The sequence below is a fragment of the Brassica napus genome, chromosome A3 (genome assembly GCF_020379485.1).
Source record: "Brassica napus cultivar Da-Ae chromosome A3, Da-Ae, whole genome shotgun sequence".
Lineage (NCBI taxonomy): Eukaryota > Viridiplantae > Streptophyta > Magnoliopsida > Brassicales > Brassicaceae > Brassica > Brassica napus.
Window position 1 is genome coordinate 20,030,923 of NC_063436.1, and position 22,773 is coordinate 20,053,695.

At 37.4% G+C, this 22,773-nt stretch overlaps 6 protein-coding genes across 6 annotated transcripts; 4 read left to right on the plus strand and 2 right to left on the minus strand.

Moving 5' to 3' along the window:
• Positions 1-258: 258 nt before the first annotated feature.
• LOC106389673 lies at positions 259-2,895 on the plus strand. Its single transcript, XM_048776586.1, has 11 exons — positions 259-456; positions 534-605; positions 907-1,002; positions 1,085-1,160; positions 1,241-1,330; positions 1,448-1,518; positions 1,628-1,735; positions 1,826-1,948; positions 2,054-2,156; positions 2,255-2,466; positions 2,548-2,895. Exons 1-11 carry the CDS (start codon positions 403-405, stop codon positions 2,614-2,616), a joined length of 1,074 nt encoding a protein of 357 aa, XP_048632543.1. The 5' UTR covers positions 259-402; the 3' UTR covers positions 2,617-2,895.
• A 301-nt stretch (positions 2,896-3,196) lies between these two features.
• On the minus strand, positions 3,197-6,976 carry LOC106389672 (glutathione reductase, cytosolic-like). The gene is made up of 17 exons (XM_013829995.3): positions 6,791-6,976; positions 6,506-6,686; positions 6,345-6,409; positions 6,196-6,265; positions 5,998-6,069; positions 5,682-5,885; positions 5,503-5,576; positions 5,343-5,426; positions 5,160-5,247; positions 4,992-5,073; positions 4,786-4,859; positions 4,590-4,697; positions 4,380-4,444; positions 3,989-4,102; positions 3,757-3,856; positions 3,575-3,628; positions 3,197-3,482 (listed from the first exon to the last, which is right to left on the minus strand). Exons 2-17 carry the CDS (start codon positions 6,656-6,658, stop codon positions 3,387-3,389), a joined length of 1,503 nt encoding a protein of 500 aa, XP_013685449.1. The 5' UTR covers positions 6,659-6,686; positions 6,791-6,976; the 3' UTR covers positions 3,197-3,386.
• Positions 6,977-7,196: 220 nt separating this feature from the next.
• On the plus strand, positions 7,197-9,923 carry LOC106384589 (receptor-like protein 5). Its single transcript, XM_013824530.3, has 2 exons — positions 7,197-8,875; positions 9,161-9,923. Exons 1-2 carry the CDS (start codon positions 8,674-8,676, stop codon positions 9,769-9,771), a joined length of 813 nt encoding a protein of 270 aa, XP_013679984.2. The 5' UTR covers positions 7,197-8,673; the 3' UTR covers positions 9,772-9,923.
• Positions 9,924-10,531: 608 nt separating this feature from the next.
• On the plus strand, positions 10,532-11,947 carry LOC106415391 (glycine-rich protein 5-like). Its single transcript, XM_013856082.3, has one exon. The coding sequence runs from the start codon at positions 11,350-11,352 to the stop codon at positions 11,740-11,742; it is 393 nt and encodes a 130-aa protein (XP_013711536.2). The 5' UTR covers positions 10,532-11,349; the 3' UTR covers positions 11,743-11,947.
• A 218-nt stretch (positions 11,948-12,165) lies between these two features.
• Positions 12,166-15,746, minus strand: LOC125607041 (chaperonin CPN60, mitochondrial-like). Its single transcript, XM_048776585.1, has 17 exons — positions 15,481-15,746; positions 15,338-15,359; positions 15,128-15,259; positions 14,885-15,044; positions 14,543-14,814; positions 14,367-14,471; positions 14,191-14,277; positions 14,001-14,090; positions 13,833-13,913; positions 13,672-13,740; positions 13,462-13,539; positions 13,256-13,351; positions 13,066-13,165; positions 12,880-12,983; positions 12,689-12,794; positions 12,518-12,596; positions 12,166-12,426 (listed from the first exon to the last, which is right to left on the minus strand). Exons 1-17 carry the CDS (start codon positions 15,516-15,518, stop codon positions 12,312-12,314), a joined length of 1,734 nt encoding a protein of 577 aa, XP_048632542.1. The 5' UTR covers positions 15,519-15,746; the 3' UTR covers positions 12,166-12,311.
• A 984-nt stretch (positions 15,747-16,730) lies between these two features.
• LOC125607042 (protein BLISTER) lies at positions 16,731-21,813 on the plus strand. Its single transcript, XM_048776587.1, has 13 exons — positions 16,731-17,026; positions 17,161-17,635; positions 17,732-18,279; positions 18,592-18,711; positions 19,184-19,249; positions 19,559-19,669; positions 19,850-19,926; positions 20,020-20,087; positions 20,160-20,273; positions 20,503-20,687; positions 20,835-20,903; positions 21,120-21,278; positions 21,353-21,813. The coding sequence occupies exons 1-13, from the start codon at positions 16,958-16,960 to the stop codon at positions 21,431-21,433; spliced, it is 2,142 nt and encodes a 713-aa protein (XP_048632544.1). The 5' UTR covers positions 16,731-16,957; the 3' UTR covers positions 21,434-21,813.
• Positions 21,814-22,773: the final 960 nt, after the last annotated feature.

Genomic DNA, 22,773 nt, shown 5'->3' on the forward strand with positions numbered 1-22,773 from the left:
TCAGCATTTGTTCGCAATTCCAAAGTCAGGAAGATTTGATATGAAACAAGAAAACAGAAAAAAATAAGAACTTGTAACAACCTTAACCGGAAAAAGATTTAATTTTCAAAATAAACCTTAACCGTTGAGCGGGTATAGAACTTTAGTAACCCGGAATTGAAATCCAAAATCAGGAAGAAATCATTAAAAAAAATACCGGGATTCCAAAAGTAAACCGATGGAATACCAGATTAGACCGATATTTGGACAAAACTGAAAACGACAACTGTTGTCGAATCAAGTTTATGTCTACCACATCGATCCCGCAATCAGGGTCGTCTCCTCCTCCATTAAACATCTCTGCTAGATAGATAAACTCCGATCTCTCTCTCTCTATATCCGACGACTTGTTGTTTTGTAAAGATGCAAGCTTTCTACATATTCGTCGTCTCTCTGCTTCTCACCCTTAACTACAGGGTTCGTTTCCTTTTATCGAATCTGAATTTGCGTGTACAAATCTATGACTTATGGATCTAATCGAATGTTTGTGATAGGGAGAAGCTAGTGGCTCTGTTTTCTTCATCGATGGATCCAACAACCAGTATCTTCGTCCACCATCAGCCGAGGTAATCATTGGTCTTTGTTACATCAATAATAAGATCGCCATTGTTCTTTGTTAGATCAATTAAGATCCCGTTAAAGAAGTAACATAAAGATCCATTCTTTGTTCCAAGTCTCACCATGTTGGAGTTTTGTTTTTTGTTTTTGTTTATTTGCTATTCATGTTTGTGACTTGGTACTTCTTTTGTATTGGTTTCTTACATACTAACACATGGATGAATCACTTTTGAGTGTTTGGGGGTAGAATCAACTGGTGGTTAAATACATTTATTTATTTTCTTCGTTTTGAAATGAAATCTACTACAGGCGCTTCCCATGTCGCTCTCTGAGATATCTGCATCAGTGTCTGCCTTGTTGGGTTTTGCACCTCCATCTACTTTGACTGCTCATGGCTCTTCCAAGGTTTTAAAGTTTGCTTCTTTTTCTTTTTAATTTTGGTTTAAAGTCATGTACTTGATCATCTATTTTTTTGTTTGTTATATAGCTGAACAAGATTCTGAAGCCTAATCCATTTGAGAGGCCACGTGCTGCTTTTGTGCTAGAAATCGCCGGAGCACATGGTATGCAAAGGAAAGCTTTTACTTTTCTGACATTAACCAACTTTTTTCTTATTTCTTAAGTGTTTGTTTTTTACTTGCAGATGCGCTTGTGGAAGACCATTCTTTCTTGGGAAATGCCATAAGAGGCAGTATCAGTTCTGATTCTTACAATGCTGATATTGAGCTTCCAGGTGCCCTGATAGCTTTAATACAACAAGTTTCTCATAAGCATTACTAGTTTTCTTCATTTAGGTTTAAGTCTTGCTTTGAATATATATTACTTTAATAATCTTTTCAAAACTCGGCAGAAAGTGGAGTGGCTGTTGTGTCTGTCAATGAACCCTCGTCCGATGTGACTGACAAGGACATGAATGAGTTTGTAAGTTCAAAATTTCTTTTCTTCTAAGTGCAGAACAGATAACACTATTTGTTGGTCTTTCTCATTTTATTGTTTTCACTAGCTAATGGTGTTGCTATATTATCCCTAGGCATCTTGGTTGGGTGGTTCGTATGTTACTGGCTCTGCTGAACCATTGACTGGATTGTTGAGTATTCCTCTAGCTGGTGCTGCTAATGTGGAGTTCCATTTGGAGAAGGTGACATTGTTTAATCCATACAATTTTAGTTACATGTAGAAATTGTGATTTGTTTGAAGAAGGCCTTTTGACATTTATTACCGTGGGCAGGAAGCAGAGAGGAAATTTGCACTGAACCTTTTGGATTTATATAAGAATATCAGAGGAGCAGTCAATCTTCATGGTATTGAACAAGCTGCTGAACTAACGATTGGACGCTTTGGCGGTATCCATGTAAGACCGTTCACTAAAAGTGTCTATATTCTATCATCTTGTTCTTCTACTTGTCTTTTATTCTGCAAAAGCTTGTCCATATGTCTAATATAATGGAAACTACAGGCTTTAGCACAAGAGTATGGACAAGGTATGGCTAAGCAAGGGATGGATGTATTGCTTGCCACACTATCAAAGCTTTTCGATCTGTTAGAGACATCTCACAAAGGTAAATTGTCTATGTGATTTGATAAACTCATTTTTTAAAAAGAAAGTAGTTCTAGACTGTTTGTATGTAAGCTTAAGATATGTTATGGCTTGTTGCAGGCCAAATTGTTGGAGTGATCGTCCTTGATGAGAGAGTAAACCAAGAATCAGCTAATCTGCTGAGCGTTGAGTCTTCATCTCGTTCATCTGCAAGGTCGATGGCTGAGGTAGAGGGAGTTCCAAGTGGAGCCATTATCGCTCAAGTTATACTTGTTAGGCTAACTCTTGCATGGTTAACTGGAATCATCCTTCTCATTGCAACTCTCCTTGGGGTAAGTTCACATAACTCCTCTTCTATCAGTGGACTACCAAAGCAGATTCTCATCCGTTCTTGCTATTCATGGCTGTTGCAGGTGTACTTCCTTATGTACATGCCTTTGACCAAGGACACGCTCCTTTATTCAAACGTGAAGCTCGATTAAGTCGTAAAATAGAGCTCAAGTGGACACCGATGAATCTTCAGGTTGATCACTTACATCTTTTTGTGTGTATTACTCCTTGTTTCTCACTTGGATGCATTTGAAACCAGTATTATTTGAATGTTTTAAGAGAAGGTTGTCACTTTTTTGTGGCCGGACCAGTGGATGTGTTATCTTGTATATTGTTGCAATAAGGTTTCATTCTTGATTTGTTATTTGTTTTCTTCTTTTACATACAAGCGAGTCTCAGTCCTGATATTAATAAAGCACGATTTGGACGCATTTCATGTAATCTTATGTTTCCTGTAATAACCTCTGATAATGGAATATGAATAGATATTACATGTATCACTTGTAAGTTTTTTGCAAAGATCTTTGAATGTTCTCTTAGAACCCAGGGAAATATATCAGGTAGTCCCAAGTATGAACCTTCACCTCCATCCTTCTCTATTCCAAGAACACTTGTAGAATCCTGTTTTGATCCAATTTAGTATGACACGGTTCTTATTTCGTTAAAAGCAACTACAAGAGGTTGTTGCATCATTGAGACAAAAGTTAACAAACCACCTCAAGAACATGACACGACCAAAGAGAAGAGTTTCTTTATTCAAAGATGATGCAGATAATTGGTGATAAAGGTCTACATCAAACAACAAACAAAAACTACAAATAATTTATTGGGGACAAAAGTATTTGATGAAACTCATGTTTCTGTCTGACTCTCTGATCAAACTAAAATGTTTTATGCAAACTGTCTTTTAAATTTTGGAGGTTCACAGACTCGTCTTGGGTTTGGCTTTGTAGGCAATGCGTCTGGTCACAGTGCGCATTGTCACGAATTCCTCTGCAGAAGACGGATGTATCCCAACCTGTGTTTTGTTCACAATGTCAAATTTAAACCTTCAGTTAAATAAAAAAACATAAAACTGGTTGAAGTGAAAAGTGTTTTTATTTTACTTACAGTGCTGTCAAATTGTGCTTTGGTTGCTCCACACTTGAGCGCAATTGCAATCCCCTGACATTGAGGAATACAAGACATGTTTTAAAAAGCATGAGACACCACTGGATCAAAGGTCTAGTCGATTCACAAGCTTTAAAATCTGTGCAAGGCCCAGTAGTGGCTTATAATATAGAAAAACTTGCCTGCATGATCTCAGCTGCATCTGGACCGCACATGGATGCTCCAATAACCTTGTCAGTCTGCTCATCAACTATTAGCTTCATCAATGACTTCTCCTGCCGTCTATCAACCAAAGACAAATATGCAGAACGTTGAAAACCCATGAGAAGATTCTAAAAAATGAAATCAAGAACTGTCTTGGTCGACTTTGTGGATTTTTCTATGAATTGCATAGAACTTTAAATGCTTGCATACCCAGAAATGGTGTTCTTCATAGGATTAAAGCCTGAGGTGAAAACCAGAATATCCCCAGTCGCTTTTTCTACTGCCTCTTCTTCGCTGAGACCCACCACAGCTAATGGTGGTATGCTGAAAGACAGAAGACAGAAAATGTAAATAAAAAAAACAGCGAAACTTCATGGAAGCTTCAGACTGATTTGGTACCACTGTGAACACATATGCCAAAATGAGAGAGATATATTGTGAATACTTTTCAGTTCTTTCCAGAGTTCAATATTCAAATATAGAGTGCAGATAGTAAACACAACTGATATTGGTGTACAACACATAACACTACGGTAATGAGGCACTAGTGTCTTTAATATGAGACACAGTAAAATATCCTCCTATGAAAAAGAAGGCTTACCAAAATACAGCACAGGCTACATTGCTGTAGTCTGCTTTAGTAGGCTTCCCACCAAAAACAGTGTTCTGCAAGCATCAAAACATATCCCACTTAACAAATAGATTATAGAATTAGACAATCCCAAACACAAAAGCTAAAATATTGGCGGTGGTAGGAACTCCTCAAAGGGTTTGTGTAGTAAATTATAAGTGCAAGGTTAGAAGCACAAACCGCAAAGCAGGTGGCCTCCATTAAGGCAACAGGCGTTAGGTTGATCCGGTTTGTAGCATCTCCCACAGCCCATATGCTAGGTATGTTAGTGCGTGAATACTCATCAACCTGAGGATAATTTACTGAATTAGTAGCTGCAAGAGTATAGTTTTTACTTAGAAAGTCGAGGAAAAGTGTTCTTTAGGATAATATGAACCTTCACAGCTCCAGCCTGATCAAGTTCAACACCAACAGCTTCTAAGTTCAATCTCTTGGTATTAGGATTTCTGCCTGTTGCATATATAAACAAAAGATACATCCTTAGAAAGCTCCATGGAAAAATGCAGGGACAAGAAAATTACTCTTGACATATACAAACAGAAATTTGAGAATCTCATAATTATTGATAGATAGAAAATTTACCAGTGGCAAATAGCACCACATCCGCCATGAACTCTTCCCCGTGAGAAGAGATTACTTTGATCCCCTCGTCTGTTTTTGTCAACTAAATTGAAAGATGCAGTAAGTTCAGAAAAGGATGAACTGTAAATAGTAAATGATGAATGAAAAGTAACAATCATGCTAAGATACCTGAGTCAAACTTGTTTGCGGATGCAGATTAACACCCCTTCCTTCCAGATTTCTAGCCACAAGTGCCCTCATTTCGTCATCAAAGCCCCTATGAAAGTAAAATTCAGAATAGTTACGACTGCATTTTCCCTGAAAAGAGATTGCAGGAGACCAAAAAGAAAAAAACAGAAGCTTATGGAGCACCTTAGTGGAAGTTCCTTCCTAAAGAATAGATCCACTGTACCACCCATTCCACGCCATATTGATGCAAACTCCACAGCAATGTACCTAAGTAAAAATGGTAAACAGAATCGGGATCTGAAACACTGATACATCAGGTTGAAAACATTGAGGGAGACATTACCCTCCTCCAAGCACTACCGCACGCTTAGGAAACTCTTCCAAACTTAAAGCTTCATCAGATGTAATAGCCAGCTCCTGTAAAAGACAGTTTATGTACAACTATCAACGACTTTCCTTACATAGCAGTTCATAGTTATGTTTTTATTGAAGATAAGAAAAAGATAAAAGACAAAAACTCACATGTCCAGGAATATTGGGCTTCTGTGCCCGGCTGCCAGTGGCGATCAAAATGTGCTTGGCGGTGTAACTTATTTTGGTACCATCGATCTGCCTCACCTCAACTTCGTTGGGACCAACGATTCTTCCTTCACCTTCATACAACTTCACAGCAGCATTCGCCAACAAACGCTTGTAAATATTGTTCAGTCTCAAAATCTCATCAGTCTGCAACACATATGAAAATTTACAGACAGGTTAATACTGCTGTTACCACCAAACAAAGTCACAGGACACTAGTGCAAGTGTATCATGAAGTATAGCAATTCAGTGGATATACCTTCTTTTGCAGAAGCTTCTTCCATGTGAAATCCACATTCTCATTGATTTCCCATCCATAGTTTCTAGCATCCTGACAGAATATTCCCACCAACATATGTCATCAACCAACCAACATACAATAGCCAAAACGATAACTTGGAAAGGCATAGAAATGATGGATAAAAGGAACAAAAAAAAATCAAATTTGTTGAGTAACCTCAAGTTCACCACCATAAGTAGCACCATAGACGAGAATCTTCTTGGGAACACAACCACGAATAACACACCTAAAGATTAAAAAGATGTCGTCTTTATAACAGAAACAAACAACCCAAACACAACTAGTAAACAAAGTAGGTCACTTACGTTCCACCAACACCACCAATCTCCTCAGAGCTAATAGGGTGAAAGGGAAGCTCACATATACCAACCTATTAATATCAATATATAATTACGGATTATTATTATTATTATTATTATTGACAATAACAAAACAGATGTTATCACTGTTCCTACTGATAATTCACCTTAGCGCCATTATTAGCGGAAAACCTAGCTGCACGAACACCGCCGCTCCCCGCGCCGATGACAAACAAATCGAAATCATAGTGAGCCTCCGTGGCTTCCTCAGCCGCCACCGCCTTGTCAAGCTCTCCGTCAGCAAGCATCTTCCTCCCCATGATTGTGCTGCTGAATCAGAAACCCAAACTGCAAACAAACAAACAAAAACGATGATCAATCAGAGTATCAGAACGAAATGAAAAAAAAAAACGAATCTCGAATCAGTAAAAGGATAGATCGAAGATGTGTACATCTCTAAGAAGAAGAAGAAGAAACTAAGATCGTCTAGAGAAGAGAGAGACACAGACACGATTGCCTTTTTGTACTGTTTTTAGGATTTTTTTTTTCCTTTTTTAAAATCAAAATCATTTGATGCTTTTTTTCCTCGAGCGTTCATACGTTATATGATGACGTGGATTTAATATCTGAAAATCTTAATTATTTTTTTTTTTTGTCACCAACTTACTGCTCTGACCAAAACATATGGGAGTGTTTTGATGATCTATCGAAAGCGACTTCCAAGTGTAAAAGATGGAATCTTCAACAGTCAAGGGTCGAGATTGAACGCTGCAAAGGCGTATAGGTGTTGTCATTGTATTTTCTGACGTGGCTTTTCTATAGCCAAATGGAGTTTAGTGAGACAAGAATATAACAACACCCACAAATTATTCTTCTCATCATCGTGTTACTACTACTAAAACTAAAACAAAACAAAGACAAGACGTGCTACTAATTCTGCAAATCATAAATTCTCTCTCACCAAAATGATTTCTATGCTAATGTTGTGGAAAAGAACATTTGTATTGAAATCAACAAAATATCTTTTGTGAAATAAATGTAATGTTGATGCTTCATATGGGCTGTGCTAATTGATAGATATGGGATGATACAAAAAAATGGTTAGATGGTCATCAGGTAATGTGCACACAAGAAAAAAATTATAAAGCTGAAGCTATATAACATTTACATATTAATATGTTTGACATGTACAACTTAGCCTCAGCCTCAGCCTCGATCATGTCTTGACAGTGTGAATCTTCTTTTGACCCCTCTTAATAGAGTGCCACCAATTCACTTTGCTTTCAAAAGCCGTGAACCTTAGAGTACGTCAATTGCCACATGTCAGTCAAAATAATTTCAGTTGTGCATTGTAGCTTGAGGTAATTTCAGTTGTGATCTCTTGATATCTTGCACCTGGTCTTGTCTATTATCTACTCCATATGTAACATTTTAAGAAGATGATATTTATTGTTGCTTTTTCTGTTTAATATGGAAAATCTGAATTTAGGTGTTAGCTTTGTTGATTAAAAATGCTTTCTATATCTTTTAAAGACTTCTTAAGATGCTAGAATTAAATTTGGCATGTTATCATTAGACATAGTCCTTGTAATTGGTTTGTTGCCTAAACCATTGTTGGCCATTTTTTGTTATGTCTGAATGTGATCCTAATTTTTTTTGGTATGGTCGGATAATACCAACTGTGCTTTTGATTTTTTTTAAATTTTTTTAATAGTTAGTGTGGTAAATTAATTATTTTGAAGAACTATATGTCTATGTCTTAAACTACATCCAATAAATGATTCATCTATGTCATATCTGTAATTGGTATGCGTGTGGATAATATACATTTCCAAAGTTACTTTGGAGTACCTGGATAATATGTAGTTTGATAAGAAGAAAAAAATGTAATTATGATAAAGCCATATAGTGTTTGTTTGAACCAACTGAAACAATGAATGATTTTTAAAATAAATTTTGTTCTATGCTACGTAATGATTTGATTTTATTGGATAAGGGATGTTTTACGATATCTTTGCTTTGAATCCATGGATTGTTTTACTATTGTTAGAGCATGGTTTATTTATTCTTTCAATTTGGGTGAAAGAACATGTTAAACACACTTATTTTATCATTTGTGAGGTTGAGTTGTTAAAATCATGTTTCCTTAATTGAGTATATATAATTTAATTTTTCTTAAAACATTTTCCCTCTATTTTCTTTCCTTCTTCAGCAATTCACGAGCTGCTCTCTACTCTGCCTCTCTCTCTGTCTCTCGTTCTCATCAAATCTTAGTTTTGGTAAAGTGAAAATCTTCGATTTAGGGTTCTGATCCGATCGCAAATCTTGAACCTAAATGGATGATCAATGGCGTCCAGGATCACCGCATTATCACTCTCCGCCGCCGTGTCAAGCTCACCACGGAGACCATACTGCTGAGGATTGTCACAATGAAGCTGATCGGCTCTATACGAGAGCTCGAATTGATGTCATCGGACGTCAACTTAGTGGTGTACCGCCTCTGCCTCCATTTTATCATCATTCTACTCGTCCTCGAGGTTGTTTTCCCGAGCCATTCTATTTGCTTTATGCGTAAGCTGGCGAATGATTTTAGTTTCTTTATCATATAATTTTTTGCTTTCTTTAGCGTATAGAAGGTGTTTGTATTATAGGTCTTACTCTTACTGCATAATAACTCCATTTTGTATAATATTTTAGCTAAGTGGAAATAGTTTTTTTAGCCAAGTTGTTGCCTAGGAAACATATATTGATTGAGAACACATAGGTAACAGATAATAGATTCCATTCTATTGATTTGTATGCTTACATTCAACTATGTGCAGGATTACTAATGAGGAACTTGTACTTTTATGTCTTGTGCTTCTGCACATTTGCTGTGGTGAAGGCCGGTTCGAGTCCACAGAACAACACTGGTATCAGACTTGATGCTTTGTTTGCGATATTGGGGGATTTCGGCTACCACCCTGTACTCGCTGAGACTTGGAAAGGGAATAGCCCTTGCGACAACTGGTTCGGGCTAATCTGCGTTGAAGGTCATATCAAGTATATATTTCTCATGTCCATGAACTTGACTGGCTCCATCTCTCCACGGTTTGCGGATCTCACATCAGTACATGTAATCGATCTGTCTCAAAACCTTCTCACTGGTACCATTCCCTTCGAGCTGACCAAGATGAAACTGAGGTTCCTGGATCTTTCCCACAACCAGCTACACGGGAAAATTCCTCGTTTTCAGACACTAGTTCCAGTCACGGAAGGAAATCCAGAGATTGTGACTGCGGCGGGGATCATTCGTGTTCCTTTAGGGAGAGGTGACAAGGAAACTGCAGGCGTTGGGGGATTTTACGTTTGGATTATGGTTCTTGGTTTCGTGCTTATTGGAGGAGCAGTCTTCCTTTTCTATCTTGCTAAGAAACTAAACCACCCGGTCTGACTGATTGTGCTTGTCAAGAATGAAGTCTCCAACTTTTATATAGTGTATGTTATGTCTAGTGTTGTTGTTGTTTAGTAAGAGATACTCTTAGTTTGACAATGATACTATCACTATGTCATTACCCAATATAAGATTAAAATAATTTTTGGATCGCTTCTGTGTTTCCTCTACATTGTATGTTATGTCATAGTATCATATAAACAGGTGGAAAGGAGCTTATCACAAATAAGCAGCTCCAGTTTTGAATAATCGCCATGCTCCAGATATGTTCACATAATACGTTTCAAGAACTTTTAGTTTAGAACTCAGAAATCAGAAGAAGGTTGTTACAGCATGAAGACTAGTTATGTTAAATAGCTACGGCATGGTGGTTTTTTGAGGTTTTGACTGGGTAACAACATATAGTGAAGAATGAAGATTAGTGAAGAGTAAGAGCACGAGTTTTTCTTCTCTGCTTTACTCTTGTTCATATTTGATTGGGTAATCTAGGGTTAGAAGATTACGTGAGAGGAAAGCTATTTCTGTGTTAATCGCTCACTGGATGGTATAGTACTAAATACTTATACTAAGAAAGCTAGAATATAGTCTCTTCAGGCATGAACTATACAGTTTGATATTTATGGATGGAATCAGTTTATCCTAAAAGTCATATACATATGTCATGTGGTTCTTGGATTAATAATTTCATTTTCTATCCTTACTTTCATAGTTTCCTCGCTGAATAAAACTTGACCATTGTTAAGAGGTACAGGAAATGTTATAACAATTTTGTTGATCTCTTACTTTCTTGTCATAATGTATGTATCCTTTCTTTGTGTAACTGATTTTGTTACAGTGGACACACTTACAGTTTTTCTTTTCTTTGCATTTTGTTTCACCTTTAACCTTTCATATTAGTATGTTTTTATTCATATGTCTTTTGTCTTGGAAGAAGATGGAAGTGAAAAGTTGACCAAAGTAAAGAAAAAAAACTGTTTTAGTAACAACTAACAAGTGGTTTATCCAGTGTGGCATTGACAATTGGCTATGGATTGCACAGCACGATTAGCTCAGGCTTAGAACTTTGATTGGCTCAGGCTCTGCTTTTCACCCAGACCGTTTTGGAAATTGTCTTTAGGAGCTTTAATTAGAGTCATAATGTCAAAGTCAAACAAGTAAAAGTGATTTGTTCAACGTATTAAAAACCCCATAGTTATGTTCTCGTTAGCTTTTAACAAGTCGTTAACGAATGAAACATAACTTCACATGCATCTTATTAAATTTAACCGAACCACCCAAGTAACCAACTTCATAGTTTCTTGTGAACGGATCAAAGTCACGACACACGAAGCCCATGCATGCACATAACCATTACATGTTCCAATAAAAGAGGACAGTATCATCACCAGTGAACTTTTGAGGACAAGGCATTAAAACTGTTTCGTCTTGTTTAAATTACGTCTCTTAATCCAATTTATTATCCTCAACTCTCAACTGTACTCTGCCACTTTCCTCCTCTATATAAACCATCCCATTCCAAGCATACATGCTATCAAATCAAACACAAAACATCACATTTGTTCGTGGTAATAATACAAAATGGCTATGACTTTCTCATCACTCACCAACCTAGTCCTTCTGGTCTCTGCAGCTGCGTTGCTTGTGTCCCACTCAAGTGCTCGCAACTTGCAGCAGACTCAGACACTGCCTCTTCAAGGAGCTGTTTCTCCTACCAAAGCTGAGGCTCCTACCGTCAATGCCCCTCTCGACGACCAAAAGAACTTCATTGTCGGTGGTGCTGCTGGAATAGGCGGATTCATGGGGATGCCAGGTGGTGGGACCGGTATGACGTTGCCTCTCCCATCCGGGACACCGCTTCTTGGTGGGTCTGGTGCGTTTGGTGGTTTGGGTGGTGCAATGGGGTTTCCTGGTATTGGAGGTAATGGTGGCGGTTCTGTTCCCAGCTCAGGAGGTGGTTTGGTGTCTCCATGAGAGAGTGTCTGAGAGAGATTAAGATCCATTGTCTCTAGCTTTAAGATGTGTTTGGTTTCTTTTGCGTTCTAGTTTGGATCATTGTTCTTGTTGTTTCTGTGTTTGCTTGTCTGTTGCTGCATCTTATCATCACCTGTTTAATGTTGTGTTGTGCTTGCATGTTGTTTCCTTTCCTTAATGAAAAATGTTTTCTTATTATTCAAAATCGCGGCGACATCAAGTAAAAAGTGTAAAACTATTTACTGTATTCACTAAACCGACGAAAAGATAAATTTGGTAGGATTGAAACTTGAAAGGTATGAGTCTAGCTCTGGTTCATGGAGGTCTATTGATGTCGCCGCGAGCATAACTCAACGTGAAGAAAGTGGATGTGTGCTCTATTTGTATAATTTAAATTAGGCAAAAGTAATAAACAGATCCATATAGCAAAACAGGCAAATGACCTGTTTAATTGTTTTTATTGGGCAAACACAGGCAAAAACAGACTCCTACAAGAATTGTGTCCCTCCTCTCTCTCAAGTTAAGGTGATGATTGGTGAAAAGAAAAGACGAGAGTTTTAGTGATGTAATTAATAATCCATGCCTCCCATTCCACCCATGCCTGCTCCAGCTCCTGCGGACTCGCTTTCATCTTTAGGAAGATCCACGACTACAGCTTCAGTTGTCGTCAACAGAGATGACACACTAAAAACAACAACCACAAACAAGTATGTTTACAGACTTTTCTTATGACAATGAGAACTGAGTATTGGCAGGGCTTTAGCTTTTGATTTACCTGGCAGCATCAACCAAAGCGGTCCTGATCACTTTCAGAGGATCAATGATACCAGCTTTCACCATATCCACATATTCACCTATTTTTCATTTTCTCCAGTGTTAGGCTGTTAGCTAAAAGATAACCTTCATATAGATTAAAAGTGAAAGTCATAAAGGACTGTTAACTTACCTTTAGCAGCATCATAACCAAGGTCTGTGTTATCTTGCTCCAAGAGCTTGCCAACTATAACAGCACCTTCAACTCCAGCGTTTGAAGCTATTGTGTGAACAGGAGTCTGGTCAACCAAAATCAGTTAAACCTCTTCTTCTTAAGAATCATCAGAAGATCAAATATGGCATTCGTTTTAAATATTTGATTACCTTCAAAGCGTTCTGAATGATCTGCACACCAATCTTCTGGTCAAAGTTGGCTGTTGGAAGTTTCTCTAACTCTCTCGCTGCGTACAGAAGAGCCACACCTCCTCCTGCAAGTGTTTTCATTTGTTTCTTCTCAGTAAACTTTTTAGCTTTATGTGAAAGATGTGTTTCTCACTAGGGGAGACATACCTGGCAAAATACCCTCTTCAACAGCTGCTTTAGTGGCATTCAAAGCGTCTGTCACTCTGTCTTTCTTCTCACCAACCTCAGCTTCACTTGCTCCTCCAATCTATACCCAGAAATCCAGAATTTATGTCAAGAAACTTGCAATTTAGGCTTCTATATGTAAAGCTACAGAAACATTTTAACATGATATCACCTTCAAAACAGCAACTCCTCCAGAAAGCTTAGCTAATCTTTCTTGCAGTTTCTCCTTGTCATAATCCGAGGTGCTCAGTTCAATTGCTGATCTAATCTGTTAGTTGCAATACCAAAGCAATTAATTCACATCTTGCAGCCACATCATACTTTCTTGCACACTAATTCTACCATCTAGATTTATCAGGGCACAAGGCTAACAGTTACCTGCTCGCATCTTTCCTCAATGGCCGTCTTGTCGCCAGCCCCATCAAGAATAACAGTGTCATCCTTGGAAACAGTAACCTACAAATAGCCAGACAAGTGTCAACTACACTTAGAAGTCCTTGTCAAGAAGGATATGCTGGCAACGCTCGGATCAGTCTGACTTCATACAAGGAGCTACATCTATACATCATAAAGATTTCAAAGACTTACCCTTTTGCAGGTCCCTAGCATGCCCAAATCCACCTTCTCTAGGTTCATGCCAAGCTCATCCGTGATAACCTATATCGATCCAAGTAAATACTCTGACCTTTAGCCAACCCTTTTGCATTGTAGATTTCGAAATACGGACACATAAGATAATGCAACTTCACCTCTCCACCAGTAAGGGCAGCAAGGTCTTGCAAGTTGGCCTTCCTGTTCTCTCCAAACCCTGGGGCCTTGATGGCACAAACCTATACGAAGGTAGATTATCAGTCAGAAACTAAACAAGATCATAACCTCTAAACACTTAAGACGTTTTAGTTGTTCAAATTCCATACCTTGATTCCAGCACGTAGCTTGTTAAGGATAAGAGTTGCAAGAGCTTCACTTTCCACATCTTCAGAGACAATCAACAGCGGTCTTTGTTTCTACAAGTTTTCATTTGAACAACAAATTAGATACCTTTCACACAGCAGTTCCAAGACATAACGATTCCAAATCTACTAAATGGAGATATAGCATACATACCTTCATAGCCAACTCCAACACTTTCACTATAGAGTTGATGGAGGAGATCTTCTTCTCATGGATAAGAATGAGAGGCTCTTCCAGTTCCTACATATTGAACCACAGCCCTGTAAACTAAATAACTGATTCGAAGCATCACGTAACTTGATTGAGTAGTGGGAGTAAAAAAAACTTACACATTTTTGAGTTTTCTGATTGGTGATAAAGTAAGGGGAAGTATAACCTCTGTCCAACTTCATCCCTTCTACAACTTCCAACTCATTAATCAACGTCTTTCCATCCTGCAAGTCACCTTACCAGCATAAGTGCCTTGACCAATCTACCAGCAATCATTCCAGCGAGAGTCACTTACTTGGATTGTGATCACACCTTCTTTGCCAACCTTCTCCATAGCCTTTGCGATAAGTTCACCAATCTCCCTCTCTCCATTCGCAGAAATGGTCCCAACCTGAGCAATCTCCTCAGACGTGCTGATCATCCTCGCCCTGCTTTTAAGGTTTGTCACCACAGCATCAACCGCCATGGAGATACCTCTCCTCAGGTCCATAGCGTTCATTCCTGCTGCAACTGATTTGCAGCCTTCCGTGAATATCGCCCTGGTGAGCACAGTAGCACACGTAGTACCTGCACAACAAGTTAGAAAGAGTTCACAACTGACTCAAAAAGAATTTTCAATCAAAAGTGGATAACTTACCATCACCAGCAACATCATTAGTAGCATTAGCAACCTGCTTCACAAGACTAGCACCAACGTTCTTCACTTTATCCTTAAACTCAATGCTCTTGGCAACGGTGACACCATCTTTAGTCACTTTAGGAGCACCCCAACTTTGCTCAATCACAACAGTACGTCCCTTCAAAGTTACAGGATCACATTAACGATTCAACTGGCATTTAGATGAAGCTATAGCCAAATCCACGTGTATAGATAAAGTACCTTGGGACCCATAGTGACTCTAACAGCATCAGCAAGCTCTTCAACACCTCTAAGCATCAAGGCACGAGCTTCAACCCCAAATTTAATCTCTTTCGCTGCATAGTTCCTGCTCCAGCTCATTCTGCTGGAAACCTGAGCACACGCGAGACTTAATCAGAGTTACTAATAAGACCAAAGACAAATCGAGTTGCAAACCAAATGCAAAAGTACCTGTCTTGTGTTACTTGCAATCCTGAGAGCACAGAGAACAAGAGAAACCCATTAGAAAGCAAGCAAATTTAGAGATCCCAGATGAAATTAAGCAAACCCATGAGAGATCTAAATCAATAAGAGGAAGACAAGTGAGTTGTTACCTAGCCTTGGAGGCGAGACTGGACACGAAACGAAACATGGCGGCTGAGAAGGAAGAAGATGAACGATGGAGAAGCTAAGGAAGAGATGAATGGGATGAGCAAGCGAGATCGATGGAGAGAAGCGTCGGACTTTTAATAAACGAAGGAGAAGACTCTAGAAGCAGCAGCTGCTACTTGTTTAATGCCCTCCCTTTTAGGGTTTTAGTCCTTTAGGGTTTTACTGCATTTTCAATTTACGTTTTGTTACTTCCATTTTCCAAATTTTTGGTTTGAACTAGTTTTTGATTTTTGATTTTCAGCTTTTTGGTTTTGGATTTTAGTTTTCAGCTTTTGATTTTTTTTTTATAGTTTTGCTGTATTTTTAAGTTTTCAAAAACATAACTAATAGTTGTTTTAAAATAATACGAAAATAGTAATAAATTTTCAAAATATAATGACTATTATTTATAAAAAATAATAAATTGACATGTTTTATTTATTATATTTTTTTAAATTATATTATGCTACAATATGAAATTTAAATATTTTGAAATTTTGAAACTATTTATATATTTTCACGTATCATAAATATGATTAAAAGTTACATCATAAGTTCAATAAAATTTCAAAATAACATCAAGTTTTCTTTAATTTTATCGAGTCAACCAGTATTAAACCGTGAATTGAAAACAAAATTTTATTACTGAATTTTTAATTAACTCTGAAGTAGATTATGTATGGAATACTAAAATTGTTAGTCCGATCAAGAGTTTGAATCGAATATAAAAACATTGTATCTAACTATTGGCTTTTCTCCTGTACAAATTTAAATACACATAGCATATCATATAGTTATGAATTCTCCAAAAAAAAACTGTCAATAATTTAATTATTTTATGAAAAACTATTTTTCAAACATAAGAAACCAATAACTTTTTAATGTGTATGCAATTATAAAATTCGAAAAAAGTTTCACCTCTTTACCGGAATACAAATATTGTAACTTGCAAGTTTTTTCCAACATTCTAGCATCATCCGGCTAAAAAGTTTTTACCAAAAAAAAATTCAGAAAAAAGTACATGTCAATGCATCATTTTAGTTTTTGGATAAATGTGAATTTTACTGCTAAGCGTGTGTCAAACTACCTTCATAAAACTGAATTTCACAACTTCAGAAAAAAAATAGAAAGAATTTCACAACTTCAGAAGAAAAAAAATGAATAAAGCATTTCAAAAAAATTTAAACCAGCAAAAAAAAAAAGAATGTAATGTAATTACGAGAGAGAGAGAGAGAAGAGATCTGGCGTAGAAGGAAACAAACCAAAATTTGACATAATAACTCCACCAACGATCCTCCTTCAGATCGAAAACCCTTTAGAAAAAGAAAAATCAAAAATTCCCTGAATGATGATTCTTCCCAAGCTGCTGTAATCGGCGATTTCGAATGGCAATTAACAAGACAAGGGGATTGAATTGAAGTCGTTGGGGACATTGTGTCAATGGCATCAGCAGCTCAGGTTAAGCCTAGTTCCCGGCGGCAGGAGGTCGCCGAAGCTGGACGCCGTAAGGTATATCAATCATCATCATCGTTAAATCTGAACATGATCATTAGAATTGGGATTGATCTGTGATACAATGTTCTTTCTTATAAAGGCTGTGACTTTCTTTCTCACATGTGTCTTAATATCTATGGTTGGTTCAGCTTGAGCAGTTCCGCAAGCAAAAAGCAGCAAAAAAGGCATCACAGAGTAATAATATTACACAGCAAACTCTCCCAGATTCAGATGGACATGTTGTTGCATCCACCATGTCTAATGGACCTCAACGAGTTCCCTTCAACGAAACCCAATCCAAGTCCTCATTCTCTGGAGATGTATATAATTTATCCTTTTCAAATGTAGCCCCTAAGGATGGAAGCCAGAGAGATGGGTCAGTGGGAACAGCTGGTTTCTCTAGTAGCTTAGAGCTGAAGGGCTCATCGAATGAGGGCACAGTGAACAATATGCCTGAAGTTGTACCTTATAGCAATAATATATACAAGCAATCGAGGGGTAATTTGGATCAAAGTGATGGGTTTCCCAAAGGCACATCTCCTTCTTCTGGAAGCACTCTGCTTCCAACCTCGATACAAATGGATGGTTTCTTGCATGGTAGTGGATTAAACCCATCCAGAAAAGGTACGTTTTTTTATCCTATGAGATTGGTGAAGCAATGTAGTGTGTTCCTTAAAGGGAACAACCTAACTGATATTTACGTTTTTTTTTTGTTGGTAGACTCTCTACAACCTACTACCAGGATGGCAGGGTCTACACACGAAGTTGATAAAAACCAACAGGGAACTGGTGAGGTAAGAGGAGGTAGCAGCAGCATTGTGCAGAAGCCAACTTTGTCTAGCAGTTATTTGTTCAGTTCTCCCGAAACATCATCTCGACCGTCTGAATCTTCGGATTACAGCGTAAATATCGCAAGCTCTTCGCCCTTGTACTCGGCTATAAATGAAGCAAGTGTGAAGAGAAATCGTCCATCTTTCCTTGATTCCCTTAATATTTCAAGAGCTCCAGAGACTCTGTATCAACACCCTGAGAAGGAGGCGGATCTGGCTACGCCTAGTGGTTCCCAACTAACTGGCGGTGATGGTTTTGGACTATCTTCACGCCAGCATGGGAAAATAGACAGCAATGGACCATCATTTACAAGTGAATCTCCTTATCCATTTGAAAAATCCAGGAGTCCTTTGTTTCCTGTTGCCAATGGAGTAATGCCAGGTTTTACTGATTACTCCATGCCAAAACAAAATGATGATTTTAGTACTCTGGAACAGGTAATATACTTATTTCTTGCACCATCTTTTGTTTTGTATATGTATTGTCGATATGCTACTAAATAGTTTGAAAGTTATGTTTTGATAATGAGCGAGAAAGGGTATGCTTTTCTCATTTAGAATAGTTAAGTGGGAATTGCTCACACGATAGATGAAGCAATTTGTCAAAGATTTGTGATTGATGCCTCTCACTTGTGGTTTATGTTCTTTTTAAATTGTCTTGCATTTTAATTTTATGTTACTTCAGGATCCTTGCTTCACTATTGCTCTTTCTACACCCTTTGACCTACGGTTTCATATTTCCACTTGTAGCATATTGAGGATTTGACACAAGAAAAGTTCTCATTGCAAAGGGATCTTGATGCTTCACGTGCTCTGGCAGCATCCCTAGCATCTGAAAATTCTTCGATGACAGACACTTATAATCAGCAGGTACTTGAAGAGTTATGGCATCCTAGTTTCATAGTGTCCAGCATACGTAGAGAACAAGCTTAACCGTTCCTAGTAGTTGACTTATTATTTACATTACTCATGCTTCATTGTTCGCCTGAATTTTCTGTCTTGTGGTTTGGGATTTATGGGAGATGCAAAGAGTCTTATAGTTCATGATTTGGACGGATGTGAATGAGTCTCTTTTTGAAGTGCCATGCTCTTAAACCATTTTAAAACTATTTAATCATTACTGCACTCACAAGTGAGACAGAGATGGTTGTTAAACAAATAATTTTGAGATTGTTTCTTCAGGATGTCTACTTATTTAGCATTTACTAGGCTTATCTACTACTGAGAGTGAACGATGTCTTATCTACTGTTGACTTGTGTCCACTGATCTTTGTAATAGTCACAAACCTCCATATGAGACAAGGATTCATGTAATGATTGTTCTCGCTTCTGTTTCATCCAGAGAAGTATTGTCAACCAACTAAAAGAGGATATGGAGAAGCTTCAGCAACAGATCCAAGAGCAAATGGTTAGTATCCTATTAACAATCTATACTCAACAAAAAAATTGGTTAGTATCCTGGTAACTACCTATACAAAATGCTAGTTGTCTATGCCCTAACAGTATATTTTAGCAAAAAATGATTTTGCATTTTGCATTTTGCTGCACTTACATGTTATCCAAAATGCTCAATGTTTACTTATGAGACTCGAAATTTGAGTATTCCTGAGTATGATTCTGGATGTGTGCATCCGTATGCCGTGTTCAGTCATCTGCTGTAGCTATTGTCTATATTTTTCCCAAAGCTGTTACTTAATTCAACTCTGTTTCCTTACAGGCGGAACTTGAATCCTTCAGAATTGAGTATGCAAATGCACAGCTCGAATGTAATGCTGCTGATGAGCGTTCCCAAATACTGGCTTCTGAAGTCATCAGTTTGGAAGATAAGGTAATAACTACCACATTAGTTCTTAAGAACGAAATAACATTTTTAACTTATTGCAAATGTGTGGAATGACATTTTTAGTTTAATTTTTGAATTTTAAGCTGTGAAGATGTTTGTTTCCTCTACCCTCAGATGCTCATATTCATCTGTTTAGCGGTTGACTTTATCGTGGAACATATATAGGTTCTCAGACTCAGATCTAGTGAGTTAAAGCTGGAGAGGGAACTGGAGAATGCACAAGCAGAAATGTCATCTTACAAGTATGCTCTTTACTGTATTGTTATTTACCTACCAGTAATTCCTATGGATTTTTTGAGATATATAATTCTCGTCTTAACTATCACCTGTTATAGGAAAAAATTACAGAGCGTAGAGAAAGATCGCCAAGACTTACAATCTACCATTAAAGCTCTTCAGGAAGGTAAGTACACTGCAAAGTAGTGTGATCCTACAAATTCTGTATAAATCTTATACTCTTCATCGTCCTTTTCAGAAAAGAAGGTCCTACAGACTATGGTGCAGAAAGCTTCCTCTGGTGGAAAATCCACTGACCTCGGTAAAAGCTCCACTAGCAGGAAAAACGCATCAACCTCTACCGAAGGTCTCGGTAATGGTCCTCCTATAAAATCATAGAAATATATGCCCATTATTATGGAAATGTGAAGCATATTTTGGATATCTAAACTCACATATCTGCATCTTTGTCCGTTCTTAGAAAACAATTTCAAGTTTAATGTAGACTCTAGTTGATGGTCTGTGTAGTCTTCTAAACCAGGATACTAGTATGGAGTTTTATATTTTATAATCCTATTTTCCTCTATGTTTTCTTGGTGCAGCCATTTCAGATGCTATGTCGAGGAGCTCCAACCAGGAAACAGATTCTACTGCGCTGCTTGAAAGTGATTCGTCTAATACAGCTATCATTCCTGAAACTGGACAATTAACTCTTGAAGGATTTTCATTGAGTGTCCCAGCTGATCAGATGAGAGTGATTGATAACATTAATACGCTGATTGCTGAGGTAGTATTCATGGATTATTTATGTGAAGTTATCTCAGATTTTTTTTTGTTCTTTAGCTGTGAGAATCAATACTCTTCAAGTGTTACGATGCTGCCATTTCTCAATGTGGATGACAACATGAGAGTTATTTTGCATCTTTGGCTGCAGTTGGCAATTGAAAAAGAGGAACTGGTGCAAGCATTGTCATCTGAGTTATCTCGAAGTGCGCATGTGAAGGTACATTAACATCAACTGAAAAGCATGAACTAGAGCGTGTCTTCTTTATATTAGGCAACTTGTAACAACATGCCTGACTGTGCTTTGTATATAGTTTCGTCCTCATAGGCTCAAAATCCCACGCCATTTATATATGTTCGTTTAATGTTTGTGTGTTTATTAGGTACATTTTGTTTCGTAAGGCCTTTATATTTTTCTCATGTTTGGTAACCATAGGAGTTGAATAAAGAGTTATCCAGAAAACTTGAAGTGCAGACGCAGAGGTTAGAGCTACTAACAGCACAGAATATGGCGATAGACAATGTTTCACGTCCAAACCAGCCAGATTCTCATGTAGATCAAGAGAGACCACCGATTGCAGATGAAGGCGATGAGGTACACACACACACACTCTCTTTCTTCTCTGGAAAAGATGAGGTACACACACATTAATCACTTTCTCTCTTTAGGTGGTGGAAAGGGTTCTAGGATGGATCATGAAGATGTTCCCAGGAGGGCCATCGAAAAGAAGGACGAGCAAGCTCCTCTAATGCACTACTTGCTCAGCCTTGACCCTTTTTTCCATTCTGTACATCCCGGCATAGCCATATACCGCTCGCTATTGCTTCCTTCTCCGTTTTGTTTTGGAAGACTTTTTGGATATTTGATCCAAAATTTTGGGTTTCATTGGATTTGAGTAAAATCAAGAAGACAGCAGAAATGGTATAGTGAGACAGAGACACGTTTATATGAGTGCGTTTTTGTTTGACTTGAATTTTGTAACTGTTTTTATAGTCCAAGGTTAAAGGTGTTCCAGCCAATATGCTAATTACAAAAAAAATTCGGTTTGGTTTTGGATTGCACTGTTTCCAATTTAGATTCAAGATTCGGTTAAGCAAATAGTATAAAACAAGATTAATTGTTTGTCTAATTTCATCCTTTACTGTGCTTTGATTCTATAAAGAGTAGACATGTTGATATACATTCTAGATTTCTAGTCTAATACTCTAGGGAAATGCAAAAATTTAGATCAATGCAATTGAGTCGGTTTGAGAATTGTGTTGGTTCAATGCTTTCTGGTTATTTTCGGTTTGACACTTGTAAACAAGTATGTTAGACGGATGAGAGTGAGAGTTGTTGTAGACGTCATCCGTTTTCCGAGCCATCTCTGTGATTGAGAGAGCTGGTTTGTTTACAAGTGAAAAGTCCAGCTAGAAAGAAAGACAATCATCCATCAAAGCAAAACACCACAAACAATATGCACACTCAAAGCAAAATAAAATTGATGTACCTTCTCCATGAATCATTTATCAATCAAACAGTAACTCATATCAATCAAACAAACAATTGAGAACATGCATGCACCAACTCATATGTTTTAGGCATTCTAAACGCAACAAAAACTACTTGTAATATTATCTTTTAATAGTAAAAGATTGAAATTTGTAGGTCATGCAAAATAATTGAAATTTGTTCAATAAAGGTTAGACCTACGTAATCATGCGATAATTGTAAGAAGAAACTTAAAAAAGATGGAGACATTTCTCAAAGAAAGACAGAAACATGCTCGTAAGCAATACTCCATCCGGTTCATAAAGAATATCACTTACACATTTTCACACATATTAAGAAAATGATTGAAATTTATTTATGTTTTCATTAATTACAATTAGTTAACCAATAGTATTTGAGATAAACAAATTTATTAATAAGATCAATGCATTTTGCAATTAATATTTGACTGAAATTAATTATAAATTGCATTGAAATTGTAGAATGACACTTGTTATGTAACAAAGAAAAAAATGCTAAAGCGACACTTGTTCAAAAACATAGGGAGTACTTGTTATGACCAAAATATAACTGAAAATTACATTGGTCATAAAAAACA

What these genes read in the sequence shown, in the direction of transcription:
- LOC106389673 (XM_048776586.1), top strand. Translation starts at nt 403, where the DNA reads ATGCAAGCTTTCTACATATTCGTCGTCTCTCTGCTTCTCACCCTTAAC. An exon ending in TTCGTCCACCATCAGCCGAG is followed by an intron (nt 606 to 906) that starts GTAATCATTGGT and finishes AATCTACTACAG; the next exon opens with GCGCTTCCCATGTCGCTCTC. An exon ending in AGAAATCGCCGGAGCACATG is followed by an intron (nt 1,161 to 1,240) that starts GTATGCAAAGGA and finishes TTTTACTTGCAG; the next exon opens with ATGCGCTTGTGGAAGACCAT.
- LOC106389672 (XM_013829995.3), bottom strand. Translation starts at nt 6,658, where the DNA reads ATGGGGAGGAAGATGCTTGCTGACGGAGAGCTTGACAAGGCGGTGGCG. An exon ending in CCGCTAATAATGGCGCTAAG is followed by an intron (nt 6,410 to 6,505) that starts GTGAATTATCAG and finishes TGATATTAATAG; the next exon opens with GTTGGTATATGTGAGCTTCC. An exon ending in CGCAAACAAGTTTGACTCAG is followed by an intron (nt 5,074 to 5,159) that starts GTATCTTAGCAT and finishes CTTTCAATTTAG; the next exon opens with TTGACAAAAACAGACGAGGG.
- LOC106384589 (XM_013824530.3), top strand. Translation starts at nt 8,674, where the DNA reads ATGGATGATCAATGGCGTCCAGGATCACCGCATTATCACTCTCCGCCG. An exon ending in TCATTCTACTCGTCCTCGAG is followed by an intron (nt 8,876 to 9,160) that starts GTTGTTTTCCCG and finishes AACTATGTGCAG; the next exon opens with GATTACTAATGAGGAACTTG.
- LOC106415391 (XM_013856082.3), top strand. Translation starts at nt 11,350, where the DNA reads ATGGCTATGACTTTCTCATCACTCACCAACCTAGTCCTTCTGGTCTCT.
- LOC125607041 (XM_048776585.1), bottom strand. Translation starts at nt 15,518, where the DNA reads ATGTTTCGTTTCGTGTCCAGTCTCGCCTCCAAGGCTAG. An exon ending in TGTTGGAGTTGGCTATGAAG is followed by an intron (nt 14,091 to 14,190) that starts GTATGTATGCTA and finishes GAAAACTTGTAG; the next exon opens with AAACAAAGACCGCTGTTGAT. An exon ending in TTGAGGAAAGATGCGAGCAG is followed by an intron (nt 13,352 to 13,461) that starts GTAACTGTTAGC and finishes TGCAACTAACAG; the next exon opens with ATTAGATCAGCAATTGAACT.
- LOC125607042 (XM_048776587.1), top strand. Translation starts at nt 16,958, where the DNA reads ATGGCATCAGCAGCTCAGGTTAAGCCTAGTTCCCGGCGGCAGGAGGTC. An exon ending in ATTTTAGTACTCTGGAACAG is followed by an intron (nt 18,280 to 18,591) that starts GTAATATACTTA and finishes TTCCACTTGTAG; the next exon opens with CATATTGAGGATTTGACACA. An exon ending in CAGACACTTATAATCAGCAG is followed by an intron (nt 18,712 to 19,183) that starts GTACTTGAAGAG and finishes TGTTTCATCCAG; the next exon opens with AGAAGTATTGTCAACCAACT.